Source organism: Lipotes vexillifer, unplaced genomic scaffold, assembly GCF_000442215.2.
Source record: "Lipotes vexillifer unplaced genomic scaffold, Lipotes_vexillifer_v1.1 scaffold569, whole genome shotgun sequence".
Taxonomy (NCBI): Eukaryota; Metazoa; Chordata; class Mammalia; order Artiodactyla; family Lipotidae; genus Lipotes; species Lipotes vexillifer.
In genome coordinates, this window is record NW_006795376.1 from 1,859,187 (window position 1) to 1,877,891 (window position 18,705).

General features: G+C 43.1%; 1 protein-coding gene across 1 annotated transcript in view; it reads right to left on the reverse strand.

Moving 5' to 3' along the window:
• The window catches only part of ARFGEF3 (ARFGEF family member 3), a 182,169-nt gene that overhangs the window by 32,612 nt on the left and 130,852 nt on the right, over positions 1-18,705 (reverse strand). The window contains exons 20-25 of the mRNA XM_007467600.1: positions 16,561-16,694; positions 14,046-14,191; positions 12,278-12,457; positions 8,099-8,243; positions 6,071-6,193; positions 1,392-1,495 (exon numbers count right to left, since the gene is read on the reverse strand). Coding sequence (XP_007467662.1) covers positions 1,392-1,495; positions 6,071-6,193; positions 8,099-8,243; positions 12,278-12,457; positions 14,046-14,191; positions 16,561-16,694 — 832 coding nt within the window. The remainder of the gene's footprint in view (positions 1-1,391; positions 1,496-6,070; positions 6,194-8,098; positions 8,244-12,277; positions 12,458-14,045; positions 14,192-16,560; positions 16,695-18,705) is intronic.

Sequence of the window (18,705 nt, forward strand, 5' to 3'; positions counted from 1 at the left end):
AGCGTCTGTAGGCAAATGAGATACCAGACTATGATTTCCCTTCCCCTGACTCAACCTCGAGGAAATGGGGGTGGGGGAAGGGCACATGGGGGATGGAGGAATCCGAGCGCAGGGTGGGTGCGATGAAGGCATGAGAACCAGAGCTAATAGGCTGCTCGGGCTCTTTACTCCGCTCTCACTGCTACAGCCCAGACCGCCGGGATCTGTTACTGGGACGCCGGGATCTGTTACTGGGACAGACTCCCAGGGAGCCTTGTACCTTCACGAATTAGAATTGTGACTGCTGTGCCCCTACTGTTTCAGAAATTAGGGAAACAGCTGGGAGTGAGACAGACAGAAATCCTGGCTTGTGCGTCTTACAGACATACTCCTTTCACAAATAATAAATAAAATTTCTGACAGAAACGTTACAGGAAAAATTAGACAGGCAGTCCTAGAAAGAGCGACCTAGGTGTGTGGGGAATGCTGGCAGGGAGTTGGTAGATACCTAAGCCCTGGTCTCTCTGAGGAGATGATGTTTCAGATGAGATCTGGACGATAAGGCGTGTCATACAGAGATCTGAGGAGAGAAAATTCCAGGCAGAGGGAACAGCAACAGCCCAGAGCAGTAACAAGTAGGGTGTGTCTGAGGGACAGAAAGGGAGTGTGGCGAGCACAGTGAGTGAGGGGCAAGGAGCTGAGGGGGGAAAGGGAGCGGGGTCAAGTCATGTGGGCCTTGTGGAAGCAGCTGGAGGAGGACAGCAGGGCTGTGCATCCTTTCTAAAGCCCTGGGGCTTAATGCTATCGATGCTATCACCAAGGGAGAGTGAGGAACAGACAGACAAGAGGACGCCAGGGACACAACCTTAGAAAACAGGAGAGGAGCTAAGGAGAGGGGGTGTCACCGAAGCCTAGGGAGAAAGGGCTTTGAGAAGGGAGCATCATCTTGTCCCATGGGCGTGTGACACGGTAACGACAGAGAGTCACCGGACTTAGCATAAGGAAGGTCACTGTTCACACTGATAAATGATGTTTCATTGCATTTTTTTTTTACTAGATCTTGACTGCATACTTTTTTTAATGTCTCTTTTCACTGTGTGCAGCCCACTGTCCGTGTTTTCGTACCATCGGAAGGATTTCGATATCTGACACAGATATAGAGATTATGGTAGTCCATGTATCGGAGTATGAATGAGAAGTTTCAGAGATCTCAAAACCCAATTGTGTGTTTTAGTACATTTTCATTACTTTCTTTCTCTCCTTTGTAGAAGCGGGGGGACAAAACTTTATACTCCAAATCTAAGCCCCAATCTCCTCAGAGACAGCAGAAAGTACTCCTATTAGGCGTCCACAAAATACCTCCATGCATGTTTTGTAAGCATCTTCTGAGGTGGGTTTCGGGGCCTGCGTACCTGAGAACAGCGCCTGAGGTAATCCAGGGCAGGGAGGCACAGGTCTGGGGACGTGGCTCCGGATCCTGGGACACAGTCTCCGATTTCTTTACAGTCCACCTCCCCTGGGGACAGCAGGGGAGACAGAGACAAATATCGTTTATCCCTTTATAACAGAAGACCTACTTGGTCACACAGCATGTGTTCCCCCAATGTCTACTAACATAGAAAAGAAAGGAAAAATTACTCCAAATTGTACACCACTTTCAGTCAAGTTTCCCCCTACATGTGTACATGTTAAACACATTGGGGATCACTCCGTACATCTTACCTTGTTGAAATTATTCTGTTCTGTAACTCCTCTTTTCACTAAACAATGACCACTTTTTCCATATCCTGCGACAGTACTTTCAGTGGCTGGATGGTGGTTTTTTGTACCTGGACACACTGCGATTTTTCTAATTCACTTCCCTGTGCCCTGCTGTTGATGGTGTGACTCTGAAGCTTTGATGACAGGATGATCCTGGAGACCAGCCATGTGCTGGGCAGAAAGGAAGCACTAGGCCTCTGTTTGGAAAAGGACCTCCTTTGTTGCCAGTGTTCAGCACTAAACAGTGATGATAAAGGAAGACTCTGGGAAGATCGGAAACATCTGGGGTTTGGGGATGGAGACTACTAAATTGAACTGAAATGACTTCTATTTTGTGTGTATATATCTAGAAATTTAACATCTGTAGAGGGCATCTAGATAGTCTACAGGCACACAGTAGTTGGAAATTATCATTTTTCTTCTCATGTACGAATCTACTTCTATACTTTTAATAAAATTATTCCGCAGTACTGTAATTGTTTCTGTCTACAGTTGTAGCAACTGGCACCTTTCCCTGTGGGTAAACAGACATAATTACTAGGTATTAGTTAAAATTTAGCAGACAAAGAGGCATGTTTCTCCTTAAGAAAGAAAAGATAACCATTTGTATATTTTAGATCAGGGACTGGTAAGCTTTTTTTTTTATACAGGGCCAGACAGTAAATATTTTAGGCTTTGGGCTTCCCTGGTGGTGCAGTGGTTGAGAGTCCGCCTGCTGATGCAGGGGACACAGGTTCGTGCCCCGCTCCGGGAAGATCCCACATGCCACGGAGCGGCTGGGCCCGTGAGCCATGGCCGCTGAGCCTGCGCGTCTGGAGCCTGTGCTCCGCAACGGGAGAGGCCACAGCAGTGAGAGGCCCGCGTACCGGGAAAAAAAAAAAAAATTTTAGGCTTTGCAGGTCACACTCTCTTTGTTGCAACTTCTCAACTCTGTCACTATAGCACAAAAACAACCACAGACAAATGACCAGGGCTGTGTTCCAATAAAACTTGATTTCTAAAAACTCTGAGTGGGTGGGATTGGCCTGTGGGCCATAGTCTGCCAACCCCTAGTTTAGATTAACACACCTTACAGTATAAAAACACAGCGCAGTTCAAATTCACGTCGACATAACCAAGTGGGAATAAAAAATAAATCCATTTCCTATCCTGTTAATCACAGTGTTCCAAGTTTTTTACGGAGGCTGCTGTGTCACACATCAAAGTCTGTGCACGGCGCGGCCCCTGGAGGCGGGCAGGACACAGCCAGCGTGGCTGTACTGGGGACTCGGATGTGCCCACTGACCCCAAGCCACAGACAAGTAACTGCACCTTATAATTCACAGAAAAAAATGGAATCTTTCTGTTTTAAATATCCTCAGGTACGCACTGATAATTCTGCATCTCCACTGTCAGGCCCCAGCTCCCTCGCTGAGATAAGATCTCAAATTTCTCACATTTCTACTGTGAAAATTTCTAACATCTCCACTTGCATATTTCATAGAAACTCAATATGTCCCCAGTGTCCAAAGACAGAATCATTATTGTTCCTCTCCTCCACGCCTTCTGGATATCCTAAGCCTGGGAAACGCCAGTCCCGGCAAGGAACTTGGGGACTCAACCTCAGCTCCACCCTCCCTCACGCCCCACGTCGGAGCGGACCCCATCTCTACAATATCCTGACCTCCATCCTCTCTGCTCTCTCCCAAACTCCTGCACACTGGTCTCTGCCTGTAGCCTCCTGTCCTTACCCACAGGGACACGTGCCTGCCACTTTAGTTTCTAATGTCACACGTGATACACCACTCGGTGGCTTCAAAACCTTCCCTGCACATTCTCGATTTTCCGGTGTGGCATGCAGGGCCCTTTAGAGCCTGGCCCCTTCCTCTCTTTCCATCTCATCACCCAGGATCCCTCCCCTTTGTGGTACCTCCAACGTACCCTACTTTTAGAAAAGTAAACCTACAGCAGCTCACACCGCAAAGTTCAAATGTCGCTTTCCCTTTGAAGTCTGCACGGCCCTACTACCAAGCACCCAGTCTCAGCTGCTTGTTCATTTCAGCTTAAACGGCTTTTTTTTTTTTTTCCTAGCCTCTATGAAAATATTCATCTTCCTGAACTGTGACTATTGATTTGTGTGTCTGTTTCCCAGAAGAGGCTATGAGTCTCTCACAGGCAGGAAGCATGTTATATTCATCTGTGTATCCCCATAGTATGCACAGGTCACCACGCCTCCGTAGCAGGCCCTCGACTGTTCACCAAACAACAGAATACCAATAATAATGGTTCTTAAATAAAATATAGGGTTGTGGAATAATGGAAAATACATATGTTGGTCTCTGCCTCTGGCTCCTGGCACAGAGCTCCTAAAACCCTAATTTCCTAAATGGTAAGACTACTAGGCATCTTTTGTTCTAATATTTGATCTTCAACTCTAGCTCCTGATACAGAGCTCCTAAATCCCTTGCAATTTCCTGGGTGATAGTCTTTTGTTCTAGTGAGGCAAAGCTTGGCAAGCTCCCGGACGGGGGCTGGTCACCAGAAAGACCACAGGAAGAAGAGGGGGGCTGGAAATTGAGTTAATGATTGATCGTGGCCACAGGATGAAGCCTCCACAAGAAATCCCGAGAGTATGGCGTTCAGAGAGCTTCTGGGTTGATGAACACATCTACATGCTGGGAGGAGGGTGTTCCCCAACTCCATGAGGGCAGAAGCTCCTGAGCTTGGGACCCTCCTGGACCTCAACTTATATAACCTCTTGATCTGGCTGTTTATCTGTATCCTTTATCATATCTATTATTACATAATAAGCTGATAAATGTAGGCATTTCCCTGAGTTCTGTGAGCTGTTCTAACGAATCACTGAATCCAAAGGATGGGGGGGTCATGGGAACCTCTGATTTGTAGCCAAGTTAACCAGAAGTTCTACTTGTAATTGTCATTTGAAATGGCGGGGGGCAGTCTCAGAGGACCGAGCCCTTCACCTGTGGGGTCTGCTGGTCTAACTCTGGTTGGGGTCAGAACTGATTTGACAATAGGACACCCAGCTGGCATCACAGAGAACTGCTTGGCGTGGGAACAAAGCCCACACATCTGGTGTCAGAACTCTTGGGAGTGAGGCAGTAGTTGAGAGAGTAAAGGAGAAATACAGGAGGAAAGTTTTTTCTAAACAAGGACTGGATTTTTTTACTATCTAAGACAGAGATTCATTACTTTAAGGTATTCTTATGATTAAGATACTAAACTGTTTGGCTTCTATTTCGTGTAGAGCAGAGTTTCAAAAGAATAAAATCTTACTCTGTCTTTCAAAAGAAACCTTCCTCTGAAGCCCAGCATGTAAAGTGGATAAGTGAGGGGCTTTCATGGTTGCCCCTCAGCTCAGCCCTCTATTTCCCAGGGTATACAGAAGCATAGAATGGGTGTATGGAAGAATAGAATATAACAAGGATGGTCTGTGGATCAGACCTGTGGCCTCCAGCTTCTGTATTGAAAACTTGCACTTTACTCCTGCTCCAAAATAAGGGGAACATGAATGAAGTCACCTAGCTTCTCTGTGTCCTATTTTCTTTTACAAAGAAATTGTCAGTTATTTTGCAAGAATACAAAAGAACATTATGAATCTTATATTTTCTTTTTTTAAAAGGTTCTCAAGGCTACAGGTCTCAGAGCACATCAGGGTGAAAATCTCAAAACTTGAAGACTTAAGTTCCTTATAAACTTTGGGTTTAACTAACTGCCACTCCCTTCCATTTCACCCCAGATAAACACGTGTTATACAAACATCTGATCCAGCAGGTTATGCTGTATAGCAAGACGCTACTGTGTTAAAGTATTTCTAAATTAAGCATAAAATCAGCTATGTAGTTCCTAAAACATACAAAGTCTCAAAGAAGCGTGACTTCTACACCTTCAAAATACATTTTGTAATCAGTAAGGTCTGGGGGAAGGCATTTTTAATTTTTGCTTAAGAGCTGGGAACTCAAACTCTAATTAGGCTAATAGACTAATTAAAAGACTTCTAATTATGTGACACTGAGGACAGTAGTTTCCTGTATGAGGGTAATTATTGAAAATAATATTGAATATTTTAAGATTCAAAAAGAAGTTGGAGTAAAATCATATATGAAGACATGTTTCATTATAAAATTATCCCATGAACACAATGAAAAGTATCAACCCTGGACAGAATCCAAGCTGCGCTTACAGTAAGCTTTGTGCTTCTGAGCGCACAGCATAGTGCCATCTGCTTCTATACCGGGATGCTTGCTTGCTTGCTGCAGCCAGTTCACACGGAGCCATCCAGGAGACGGTCCCCAGCTGTCAGGAGGCAGGAAAGGAGGGCTCCACTTACCCAGTCCTTTGACAAACTTCATAAGGCACATGATGTAACTAGTGGCCGCATTAGCAAAGACCTGGATGTTGTCGGTATTGAGAAAAGCTTCGAATACATCAAACACCGGAGCCTGGCCTTTTCCTGAGGGAGGAAGATTATAGAGTTTTAAGAAAGTTAAGTCTCCACCCTTCAGGTTGCCCATACTCCCAGCACCTTCCACAGAGCCTTAAAAAAGGTCTGTTGGAGAAAAGCCTGGGCCTTTTGACTGGATAACTGGCTTGGCTCCCATGCTGTCCTTCTCAGCTTTGCCTGCAGAGGGAGCTGTAGGAAGGCTATGAAGAGAGCTCGGTAGAGGGGCGAGGGCAAAGCCGGCTGAGGCTATGTGTAGGTCTACACGGGGCAATTAAATATGTGGTCTTTTGGAATTCTCCTCTACACATAATTATAGGGAAGGGAAGGTTTAGAGAAACCCCCGATGGCATATACTAATTTATTCATACCTGAGCCGATAGGAGTTACCATAGAAGGCTTAAGGCTGCTATCCTTAGAAAGGCCTGCTTGCGCAGTGGGCCCTTGGCTGGAGTCTGGGAAGCCGGCTCTCAGAATATTCCCAAGCAACAGTTAACTGGATGGTTCACTGTGACTAGATGGTTGGTGCAAACAACGTGGTTTAATCTGAACCCCTGCTTTTTTTCAGGGAGTATGGATTTTGGAATATGCTAGGCAGAGGGTACCTAAGTGACCAGCCCTTAACTGGGTCTCTAGTGGGCTTCCCTGGGCAGAAAGACCTACACACTGCCCTACGGTCATACATGTTGCTGCACTTTCCCTGCTGGAGGAAGAGTGTGCTCTGTGGGACCCCCTCATGGGACGGTGAGAGCTCAGGGAAGCCTGTGCAGGGATTCTGTGTTTTCCCCTTATGATCTGGCTTGTCCTTACTATGTTGCCATAATAAATCTTGGCGGTTAGCCATGTAATAAATCTGAGCTATGTAATAAATCTTGGCATAACTACATGCTGAGTCCGAGGAGTCCTTCTGATGGGTCTCTAAGTGCAGGGGTAGTCTTGGGGACCCCTGACACAACACCTCCGGTCACTGGGCCTGCTGTATGGCTGCCCATCTATTTCCAGCCAGACCTGATCTCCCTAATTCGAACTCCCTGTTATTTGGATACTTTTTGCTTCTTCCTAGCAAGCAGATAACATTTTTCTTCTGGCTTTACGAAAGAACTGAACACAGATACGTATAAGTGAAACAACAGAAGTCTCTCAGCCTTTTGTCCAATCTGTAACTGAGAGCTGGGCCTGATAACGCTCAGGGCTCTTGGTCTGCTGGCAGAACTCAGAACTTGTGTTCCTGATACTCCAGCTCATTTCCTGCTGCTAAAACAGCTGAATGCCAGTCTTCCCTATTATCCAACTTCTTTTTTAAAAAAATTTATTTATTTTTGGCTGTATTGGGTCTCTGTTGCTGTGCAGGGGTTTTCTCCAGCCATGGCGAGCAGGGGCTACTCTTCGCTGAGGTGTGTGGGCTTCTCATTGCGGTGGCTTCTCTTGTTGTGGAGCACAGGCTCTAGGCACGTGGGCTTCAGTAGTTGTGGCGCACGGGCTTAGTTGCTCCACGGCATGTGGGATCTTCCCGGACCAGGGCTCGAACCCGTGTCCCCTGCCTTGGCAGGTGGATTCTTAACCACTGAGCCACCAGGGAAGCGCTATCCGACTTCTTTTGATAGCATGAAGCTTGGCATAAAGAACTAATGCTCCATAGCCAGAATCATCCACATGTTCTTCCCACTATCACTACTCCTATTCAACATAGTACCAGAAGTCCTAGCTGGAGCAATTAGGCAAGAGTAGAAATAAAATACATCCAAATTGGAAAGGAAGAAGTGACACTGCCTCTTTTTGACGATGACGTGATCATGTATACAGAAAGTCTTAAAGATTCCACCAAAAAGATTCCACTCAAAAACCTTAGAGCTATAATAATTATGGTTTAGAACTAATAAACAAGTTTCAGGATACGAAATCAACACACAGTCTTACCCATGGAGTAGTCACCGACCAGGTACTCCTTCACCTCAGACTTGTCCCCACTGTGCACTGTTTCCAGGGCACTGAACAAGGGCCTCCAGCCCGACTGGATCTGGGTGGAACACACTTCAACCAGCTCACCGATGGATGTGATGACCTGCAGAGGCAAAGGAGGTGGCATTTAACGCCTTTTCCTTCTAAGAAGCAGGCGAATTTCTGGGAAGAATGATGTGCTTCTCTGCTCCCTATTTCTGGGTTAATTTTAGTGAAGGATAAAAATCAGAACCTAGAAAAACTCGCTGAAAAGTCTTCTAAATAAGAAGCCGTACCACATTAATATGCATTTTACTGATGACTAATGTTGCTAAAACTTTTCACAAGCCATTTGTAAATATTTTGGTGTTTTTGAAGTTAGGTTTTTGTCTTCTCATTATTGTCTTTTTTTTTTTATTGAGTTATTAAGAGTTCTTTGTGCATTCTAAATGTAAGCCCTTCCTGAGATACATGATATGCACATTTTTTTTCACAGCTTTGGGCTTCTCTTTTTATTTTTATATGGTGTCTTTTGAAGAGCAAAAGTTTTAAATTTTGATGAAGTCCAAATCATCAATTTTTTTCTTTTTATGGATCCTGTTGGTGTCATTTCTAAAGAATCTTTGCATAACCCAAGGCCTCAAAGATGGTCTCCTATGCTTTCTTGTAGAAACATTTATAGTTTTTGCTCTTATTTAAGCCTATGACACATTTTGAGTTATTTTTTGTGCATGGTAAGAGGAAGGGTGTAAGTTCATTTTTATTGTATATGTTCAAGCACCATTTGCTAAAAGTAATATCCTGTCTCTCTACTGAATTGCAATGACATCTTTGTCAAAAATTGACCATACATGTGAGAATTTATTTCTATACTTTCTATTCAGTTCCACTGATCTATAGGTCTACCAATACCACACTGGACTGATGACTGAAGTTTTAAAATCGGGTAGTGTAAATTCTCCAAATTCGTTGTTCTTTTTCAAATGTGTTTTCTCTATTCTAGATGCTTTAAACTTGCATAGAAATTTGAGAATCATCTTCCCAATTTCTTCAAAAAGGTCTGCTGATATTTTGATAGGAATTGCACTGGATCTATATATCAACTTGTGGAAATCTGCCATTTAAAAAATACTGTCTTTCAAGCCATGAACATAGCATATCTCATAATTTATTGGAATATTCTTTATTTTTTTCTCAGCAATGTTTTGTAGCTTTCAGTGTACAGGTATTTCACGTCTTTTGCTAAATTTATTCCTAAATATTTTGTTTTCAATGCTCTTGTGAATGGAATTGTTCTCTTAATTTCAATTTTTGATAGCTTACATCTTGAATATAGGAATTCAATTGATTTTAATACATTGTTTTTGTATCCGGCAACCTTGCTAAACTCACACTTTTTTTAATTTATTTTTTTGGCTGCGCTGCATGGTATGTGGGATCCTAGCTCCCCGGCCAGGGATTGAACCTGCACCCTCTGCATTGGAAGCACAGGGTCTTAACCACTGGACTGCCAGGGAAGTCCCAAAACTCACTATTAATTCTAGTAACTTTTAAAATAAATTCCTTAGGATTTTCTACATATAAGACCATGTTGTCTATGAACTAAGACAGTTTTACTTTTCAAAATTGGATGCCTTTAATTTTTTGGTACAGTGAGTAAAAGTCATAATGTTCAATAGAACTGGTAAAGATGGAAATCTTTGCCTTGCTCCTAATTATTGGGAAAAAGCATTCAGTCCTTGACCACTGTGTAGTGTGTGATGTAAGATTCTCAAATACTCCCTTTATCCAATTAGGGAACTCCCTTCTATTCCTCATTTCTTGAAAGTTTTTTATTTAAAATGAGTGATGGATTTTGTAAAATGTTTTCTCTGTTCTCTTAAGATAACCATAGGGTTTCAATCCTTTATTCTACTAATAAGATACATGACATTAATTGAATTTTGAGCTGTTAAACCAATCTTACACTGATTCTTTCTTCTGCCATCTCAAATCTTGCTGGTAAGATTTTTCATTTGTTATTGTCCTTTTGTTATTGTTATTGTCCTTTTCAACTCTAGAATTTGCATTCTTTCAGTTTCCATTTCTCTACTTAGATTCCCTATTTTTGAGTCACTGTCATCATATTTTCCTTTAATTCTTTGAACCTATTTATGATAGCTGCTTGAAGTCTCTGTCCCCTAATCCAACATCCCAAGCCAGGGCCAGGACCCAGTGAACAGAACCCTCTTCCCACCATGTGCACCAGATTTCTTTGGCTAAATACTTTGTAATTTCTACCATGACGGCATCATTGTAGAGGTCACCAGCTCTTCTAGATCCTGTGTCTGCTTGTCTTCCCACCTCCAAATCTGCATTTTGGATAGATATAATCCTGGTTTTAGCTTAATCCAACATCTGGTCTCACTCTAAGTCAGTTTCTATTTATTGTTTTTCCCCCAAGTATACATCACTGTTTCTTATTTCTTTGCATATCTCACTTTTTTTTTTTTTTGCTGAACATTGGACATTTTAGATAATATATTGTAGCAATGCTGGATTTATTTTTGAGTTATTTATTTATTATTTATTTAACTAAGTTGCTTGGACTTACACTGTAGAATCTGTCTCTACTCTTCCCATGGCATGAGGCACCAATAATGTCTCTACTCAATTTCTTTATTTTTATTTTTCAGCCTGACTTCCTAGTGCTGTCCCCGTGTCTGCATAGGTTAGTTGTCACTTGATGAAGTAGGCAGAGATTCTGCTTAAATACCTTGAGCCTTTAAGGCTTCCACCCTCTGCCAACCAATCTGTGTGTGCAGGCTGGGGAGAATATACAAAGTTCAGCCAGTTCCTAAGTCTCTCTGGTCTTTTACTTTCTGATGGGATCTGTACGGTCTATCCTATATATGCCCACATTTCAGTCAGCTAGAGATGGATGCATGACGGACTTACCTAGTCCTTCTATGAAATCTCTGGCTTCCAGAGTCCCACGTTACATTTCTTACTGGTTCACCACTGCAGCCTTAGGCTAGCAAAGTTGTAGTATTATTCTATTGCTCATTTCCTAATGAATTCACCACTTTTAGTTGACAGACCAATGGTCTTTTTTCCTCTTCTTCAAACCAAGTCTGTCACTTAGTGCAGAAAAGCTGATTTTCCCAGTCAGCCCCACACTGGTCAAATTACTATTCTTGCCAACAGCTTGTAAGTGATGACTTCCATCTTCAGCAAGAAGGTCACAGACTCCCACTGTTCTTAACCAAAGTTCTGGCAAGAACTATTTTTCACCATAAATGCTACTCAATTTGTTGTCTGCCCTTGGTCAATTGCAAGAGTCCTGAAATGGCTGCTTTTGACAATATTTTTCTCTTCGTATACTTGATTTCTGTGGAGAGGATTCACTAACTTCTTCATGCCACCACAGACAAAATTCTTCCTGTCCTAAATCTTTCTGAACATTGTTCAGAACTTAATAAGCATAGTTATTTTAAAGTCAGTCTCTGATAACTCCAATATCTGGATTCCTGGTGGGGAGTTAGGGACAATGTGTGTGTCTATTTTTATTATTTTATTTCTGTATTCATGACATTCTATTTCCTAATGAGCCAATTATTTTAGATTGAATGCAGACATTCAGCTTCACCCAACGGCCAATTCCCTCATGGCCAATCCAGTCTCAGAGCTCTGCTTACTTCTTTGGGCTTCCCACTGTTACTCAGTTTGGGGCATCTTAGTATTCCTTACTTTCTTGCCAGTGTGTACATGATATTTAAAATAAAACTTTTAACCCTTGTTTAACATTTTTAGTAGATTTCAGAGACAGAGAATCTGTCTGTGTTCCTAGCCCACCATCATGCTAGATAAATATGAAGTCTCTAACTAGTTTCTTTACCACCTGTCTCTCCGTAGAGAATATGATAGTGGTTAAGGGTATAGGCTAGGTATGAGAGTATAGACTATTACAGCTAGATTGCCTGCTTCAAATCCCACTTCCACCAATCACTAATCACGAATCCTTAGCTAAATTCCTTAACCTCTTCTTGTCACAGATTCCATATAGGCTTATTGGAAAGATGAAATATGCAGCACTCACAGAACAGTCCTGCCAGTGCACTCAACAAAAGCCAGCAGGCTATGGCAATGATGGCAGCACTGCTACCGCAACACACTGACCTGGTCTTGGACATCCTCGTCACACAACTCCAGCTGCATGATACGCTCAAAAGGTCGGAAGAGTGCTTCATTAAAGTGAAAATGAGGTGGCTCATTCCAGTCAGTGAGAACCTCCGTCAGTATATCATGGATGAAAGAAACTGCCTTCTGAGACACATGTCTTTCCTTATGGCAGGCAGCCTGCAAAATTCCGAGAGTCAAACACCCTCAGGACTTCAAGCAACTAAGAATCTGGTTTCTGAAGGTCTTCCTAACACACCTTATCGTAGTGAGGTGGAAGCAGCAATTCTGCTAAAGTAAAAGATTTCAAGGGATAAGTAACAATGAACAGCAAACTAAATTACATTTTAAATAATTTAACCAACTGATCAGACACATCTCCAATTTCACTTTGAAGTTTCTGGAAAAATAAGAGTTTCTAATAATTTCTTCTTCTTTTTTCCTGTAACGTGACTGTTTTCTTGGGTGGTACAGAACAAGCTGACTAAAGACACCGGAACCTAGTCTGGAAACCACCCATGGTCTCATTGTTAGCCATGCCCCAAACATATGAAGATCAGATGCGACATCTGTCCCTCAGGGATGTGGGATGATTGCATCAATACACCTTTAATTGGCTCACATCTTTGTATCCGTGTCCTTTAGCGGTCCTCTTCCACACCGACCCTGGGCTTGGATGTGTGACTTGCTTTGAATAATGGAACAATAGCAAATATTATGTAAGTAGAGAATTGAAAAGCAATTCTGATTTGGGGTTTGCCCTCTTGCTTTCCTTTGGAATCCTAAGAATGCCATGTGACTGAGCCAGGGCTAGTCTGCTGGAGGAGGAGAGACCACACAGAGAGGACCATCATCTGCCCAGGCTTACCAGTCATGAACCACCTGGCCCCAGTCTTTGCAGAGGCTGACCACAAGTGAACACATAAGGCCAGCTGAGATTAACCAAGCCTGGCCCAGACTAGAAAGCTGCACAGCTCAGCTCAGAGAATCATGAGCTAAATAAACAGTTATTGTTTTAAGTCACTAGGATTTGGGGGTGGTTTATTATAATATAATACATAACTGATATACTGTTTCTCCATAACTATTTTTTACCCCCTTTCCTTACTAGAATGTTCTCAGGTTAGTAAATTTATTTCCCAAAAATACTTTATTTTATGACAAAGCTCTACCAAGTAAGTGCTAAAGGACTATTTGGAATAGTTATCACTGTGAAACAGGGCAACAATTTCCCCATCAACTTAGAAGTAGCCAGTCATCATGTATCGACATGCTTAGATGGAGTTACCATATAATTTATCATATGGACTGCTTTCTTTTGGAGAGTCAAAGGGGTCCTAGTTAATTTTGTTGGGAAAACCAGGATTTATGGTTCCCCTACTTAGAATGCACTGCCCAGAATATGTTTAGCTATTAGAAAAGAGAGCCTGGCAGGAACAAAAGACATTGCTATATGCATGTATAAAAATGAAACTCCAGACTTAGGTTGATAGCAGACCATGAAGTATAAGAAAACGGCAGTGTGACGTGTCTAGGTGAGTCACATAGTTTTAAAGAAAGAGGGTCAGAGTGACACCAGGAAAGTGCTGCCCTTTGCGGCAATTCTTTAGGTGCCATAAGGTATAATCAGAGAACAATGATGCTTACGACCAGGTGATGGGAACCTTACTGCTGTGGCCACAGTGCCCTTTGTCCCATGCTGACTGGAGAGCCCTGTGCTGGCTCTGCTGCAGGAGGCCCCTGGACTTCCCACTTTCCAGGTGCTCACCTCCACCAGGTGTGGCGCCACAAGACTCCAGCAGCGCATCACGTGGAACAGGGGCCTCGATTTGCTCTGCACGATCCTCAGCATGGCGTCCCCGAGGCGGAACAGGTGGAGGGCACTTTTTCGGTCTTGGGTGGATTTCACTTCTCCTACAGGAAGGTAAGACCATGAAAGCCATCAATCCAAAACTCAGAAATAGTTTGACCTGTTCAACCATGGAGAGAGGATGAAAATCAAAGAGCCACACTCAGATCAGTGGGATTATTCGGTATGAATTTGCCAAGACAGGACAGGAGCCTGGATTCAAGAAAGAACAGGTGATTCACTTAACAAAGCCAGGGCCCACCTCTCCTGTTCACTGTAGCATCCCTGACATTTACACTTGGCAGGCAAACAATGCTTGTTGATAAGGAGAAATGATGTTGTGGTTAAGTAGAAGGGCCAGGGAATCGGCTACCTAGGCCCAAATCCTGGCTCCATCATGTAGTGGTTGGGTTACGATGGACCAGAAGTTTACCTCTCTAATCCACATTTTCTCATTGTAAAAGTGGGGATAATAGTACCTACTTCTTAAAGTTACTTCAAGGATGAAATGTGATAATGCTCGTAAAGTACTTAGCACAGGGCCTGGCACAGACTACTTGCCCTACACACTTAGTTATATTGTTACTGTTGTTATCGTCCCCATCCTTTACAGCCACCATCCACTTGGTCAATGCTTAATGGTACCTCTGAAGCCCTTGCCAAGTAGGTCGGGCCCCTTTGCACCCAATAACACGCGATCTAACGTCTCTCTTGCTTCCGTACAACACTTGCCTACCCGGATCTCTTGCTACGTCTCTGCCACTGCCACTCAGTCTCCTCCGCTCTCTTTCTGCCCATGTGTTCCTGCTTCTCCCAAACACCTACAAAATACGGATCACGATCAGCCTCTTCCAACCAGAATGTGCCTTTCTAAGTCGTCTTGCTGTATCAAATAAACTTCAAGATGACATACCAAAAAATCACTGACATTTACTGATTGTTTACTCTGCATCAGACATTGTGTTGGCTCTTCGTGTCTTTAATCCCTTTTATTTTTATTCAAGTATAGTTGATATACAATGTGTTAATTTCTGCTGTACAGCAAAGTGATTGAGTTATACACATATATACATTCTTTTTTATATTCTTTTCCATTATGGATTATCATAGGATATTGAATATAGTTCCCTGTGCTACACAGTAGGACTTTGCTCTTTATCCATCCTGTATATAATAGTTTGCATCTGCTAATCCCAAACTCCCACGCCATCCCTCTCCCACCCCTCACCTTGGCAACCGCAAGTCTGTTCTCTATGTCTGTAATCACTTTAATTTTAAAAGCAACCCTTAAGAAGTAAATGTAACTACTGCCATGTACAGATTAGAAAACTGAAGATCAGAAAGGTGAACCAACTTGCCTAAAATGACGCAGCTGGTAAGTAGTGAAGGCAGCATTTTAATTGGATCTGATCGATTCCAAAGCCAATGCTTCTTCCCCCTAGGTCTGCTGCCTCTTCCTGACCCTCACTGCTCATTGTTTTTTTGTAAGCTCGGAGTCTGCTGATTTCTCCATGCAGAAGACTGTGAAAGTGGTCCCTGGGCTCAGAGATGCTCTGGCTGGATCTGGGAGGTTGGCTTTATATAGCTAAGGTTTTAAAGTCTATTAAAAACTCACGGGAAAGGACTAGGGTTCTCAAATTAGAATCTGCAGTAAGAATCAAAATTCCTGGGGATGGAAGGAACTCAGAGGTTGTGCACTTCAACCTGCCACCAGTGCGATCCTGGCACACGGCTCTGTGACTCTGCCATGGGGACAAGGTACTCACTATTATAGCACAACAACCCTGGCTGCTGATGGACAGCTGCGTTTGTGAGCAACCTGCCACCCACTTGGGATGCCTGGGTGATTCAGTACAACTCCACCACGTCTTCCACGTGCTGGCCTTCAAGAGGGCCTTCATCTGGCCTCATCCGTGAAGACAGCGATACTGACCCACTGTTAAAGGGATATGCCATGAGAGCAGTTTTTCTAAGAGTGGCCTGAGGCTTCTGTCAAGCCTTCCATTTTTCTCTCCCAGGCCCTTCTGAAATTAGAAGCTGTTTCTGCAAGCAGGCTGGAGTAAGGCGGGTATGTGCTTTGTGATACGGAGAGGAGTTCCTACCCTCATGTGAAGCTATCTGCATCCTGAGGAGCCACACCGTTTCTACATCACAAGCACAAGATTTAGCAGAACATAGTCCAGCTCCAGCGGTAATACCTGCAACAGTGGTGGCAGCAACATTTCCATTCACAAAGAATGGTACCCCGCGTAAACCGCCAACCCCCATCTGCCACGATCGTGCCTCAACACCAGATGACAAATTTTCACTCGAGCCAAGGTGACTGTGTACGAAGGGAATGTGGGTTCAAGTCTTTAGGGCAGGCTGTTGGTATCAGAGATCTGGGCTGTTTCCTGCTAACCTCATGGCACAGTTTCTGCCGGGAAAGAATTACCTGGCATTGCCAGTGAGTAATCAACCGTTTCTGTAACGGAATGGAAAAGCTGGGACTGCGATGCTTTCTTCAGCTGGTAAAGAAAACCTCCCAGAGCCATGAGGTTCAACTTATCTGTAGCATCTTCAAAGAGCCTGGATGAAACAAAAAGACTTGTTACTTGGAAACAATTCAGCAAAGTCTTTATGGCAGAATGATTATGGTAATTTTCTTAGATGTGATTAATGAAAATGTGTAAACACTGTAAAGAAATGTACAGTATTATATCTGTATTATGTATTATAAATGCATAATACATTTATATAATAATGTATTATATAAATATATTAAATAATACATTGATATAATAAACGTATTATATGTATTATATAATAATGTATTATATCTCTTATTACTGAGTACAAGTCTACTCTAAGATTCTAATCTGAAGGGCACAGACCATATTTAAAAAAATAATCTTTTGTAGCTCCATGGCCTAGCTCAGCTGAGATGGGCACTCATAAAACATTTGGCAAGAAGTTGAAAGATGGCAAAGCATCGCTCCCAGAAACTGAAAAACTGGGAATGCAATTCTTACAATTAGCTTCAATTTCATAAGCTATGTTAAAGAAAAAACGCAGCAAGTTAATCAAGGCTTTTGTTGGGCTACAACTGGCGAGTTTAATGCTGGGCTTGGCTCTGAGGAGGATTCAGAAGCAGAGTAAACTTGATCTGTAAGCCCCCCAGGGGCAGGGACTGACCTTCTTACCCCTCTGACTCATACACCCAGAACCCTGGACATGGTGAAGCTCAAGTATGTACTGGAATAATGAATATTCCCTAACATAAAGGACTTTGCAGGTTCTTTTTGTTTTCCACTCTGTTGGGCACAGACATTTCTAGAAGGAGTTAGGGAGAAGGAGGTAAGCACAGGTAGCAGCGCTTAGAGGAGGCTCAGAGGCTCACTGGCACTTGGAATGTTGGGATCAAACACCGGTTTATGTGGCACATGAGGAATGAGGCGAGCCAGCCTCCCTCTGCTCTGGGGTCATCCTGATGCCTGCCCTCCAAATCCGTGGTGACACCAGAAGAGCAAGCAGCCCTATGGGGTGCCATGTTCTGGGTAAGGGAGAGTGTCTCCAATAGGAACCGAATAACAAAGCCCTTGTGAAGGGATAATACAAGGCACTCAAGTTTTAAGATGGGAATCAGTGGATTAATCGTTCACAAATTATCTAAACAAATATATTTTTCTTGTGTTTTGTAATTTCACCCCCACTTGGTTTCTGGATCCCATGAATCACTTCTTCTTCCTCTTTCCTAGTAGGAAAAGAGTGGTGAATATTATATCCCATCTGACACCTGTATACCACTTTCCAGCTTCCCAAACACTTTCACAGCCACCCTGTTGGACAGACGGGAAAAAGGGATTATTATACCAAATTAGTAGATGAAGAAACTGAATCTCAGTGCAACTATTTACACAGACTCAACCCTGCAGTTGCTTGGTGTCAAAGCCGGGAATGAACTCGAGTCTTCTGAGCCCAGCCAGCGATGCTCCTCCCACATCTCTACGCCCTTGCTGTCCATCCTCCCATGTGAACTTCACTGCGCCTGTGCTGGGTCGTCTGGGGCACAGCCGCCAAGTGTGGAAGAGTGAAGTGGGATGGTCTCCAGGTGAAGGTGACCAAAGCACTTTCCGCATCAAGAAGGGCCACCTCAATTCAGAAAAGCAGATAACAGGAAAGAGGGTGCTCATTCTTGTCTAGTTTCATGTGCAGCCACAGGAACAAGTAGCCAAATAATCACAATATATTATCATTTGTACACAGCTCACAAATATTAGTACATTATTGTAATTTTGCACAAGCAGAAAGAAAAACCTTTTTGAAGACAAATTGGGACAAATGTTGACTTTAGCCTTATTATACTAGGGGAACAAATGGTATCTATTAGTCTTGCAATAATTCTTAAATGTTTTAAGATTGCATTTTCTCTAATAAATATGCTTTTTTTTTTTTTTTTGAAAAGAAGGAGGACCACCTAACAGTTGGAATTACTGTTGATTCCTCCCTCTACATTTTTTTTTTTTTTTTTTTTTTTTTTTTATGGTACGCGGGCCTCTCACTGTTGTGGCCTCTCCCGCTGCGGAGCACAGGCTCCGGA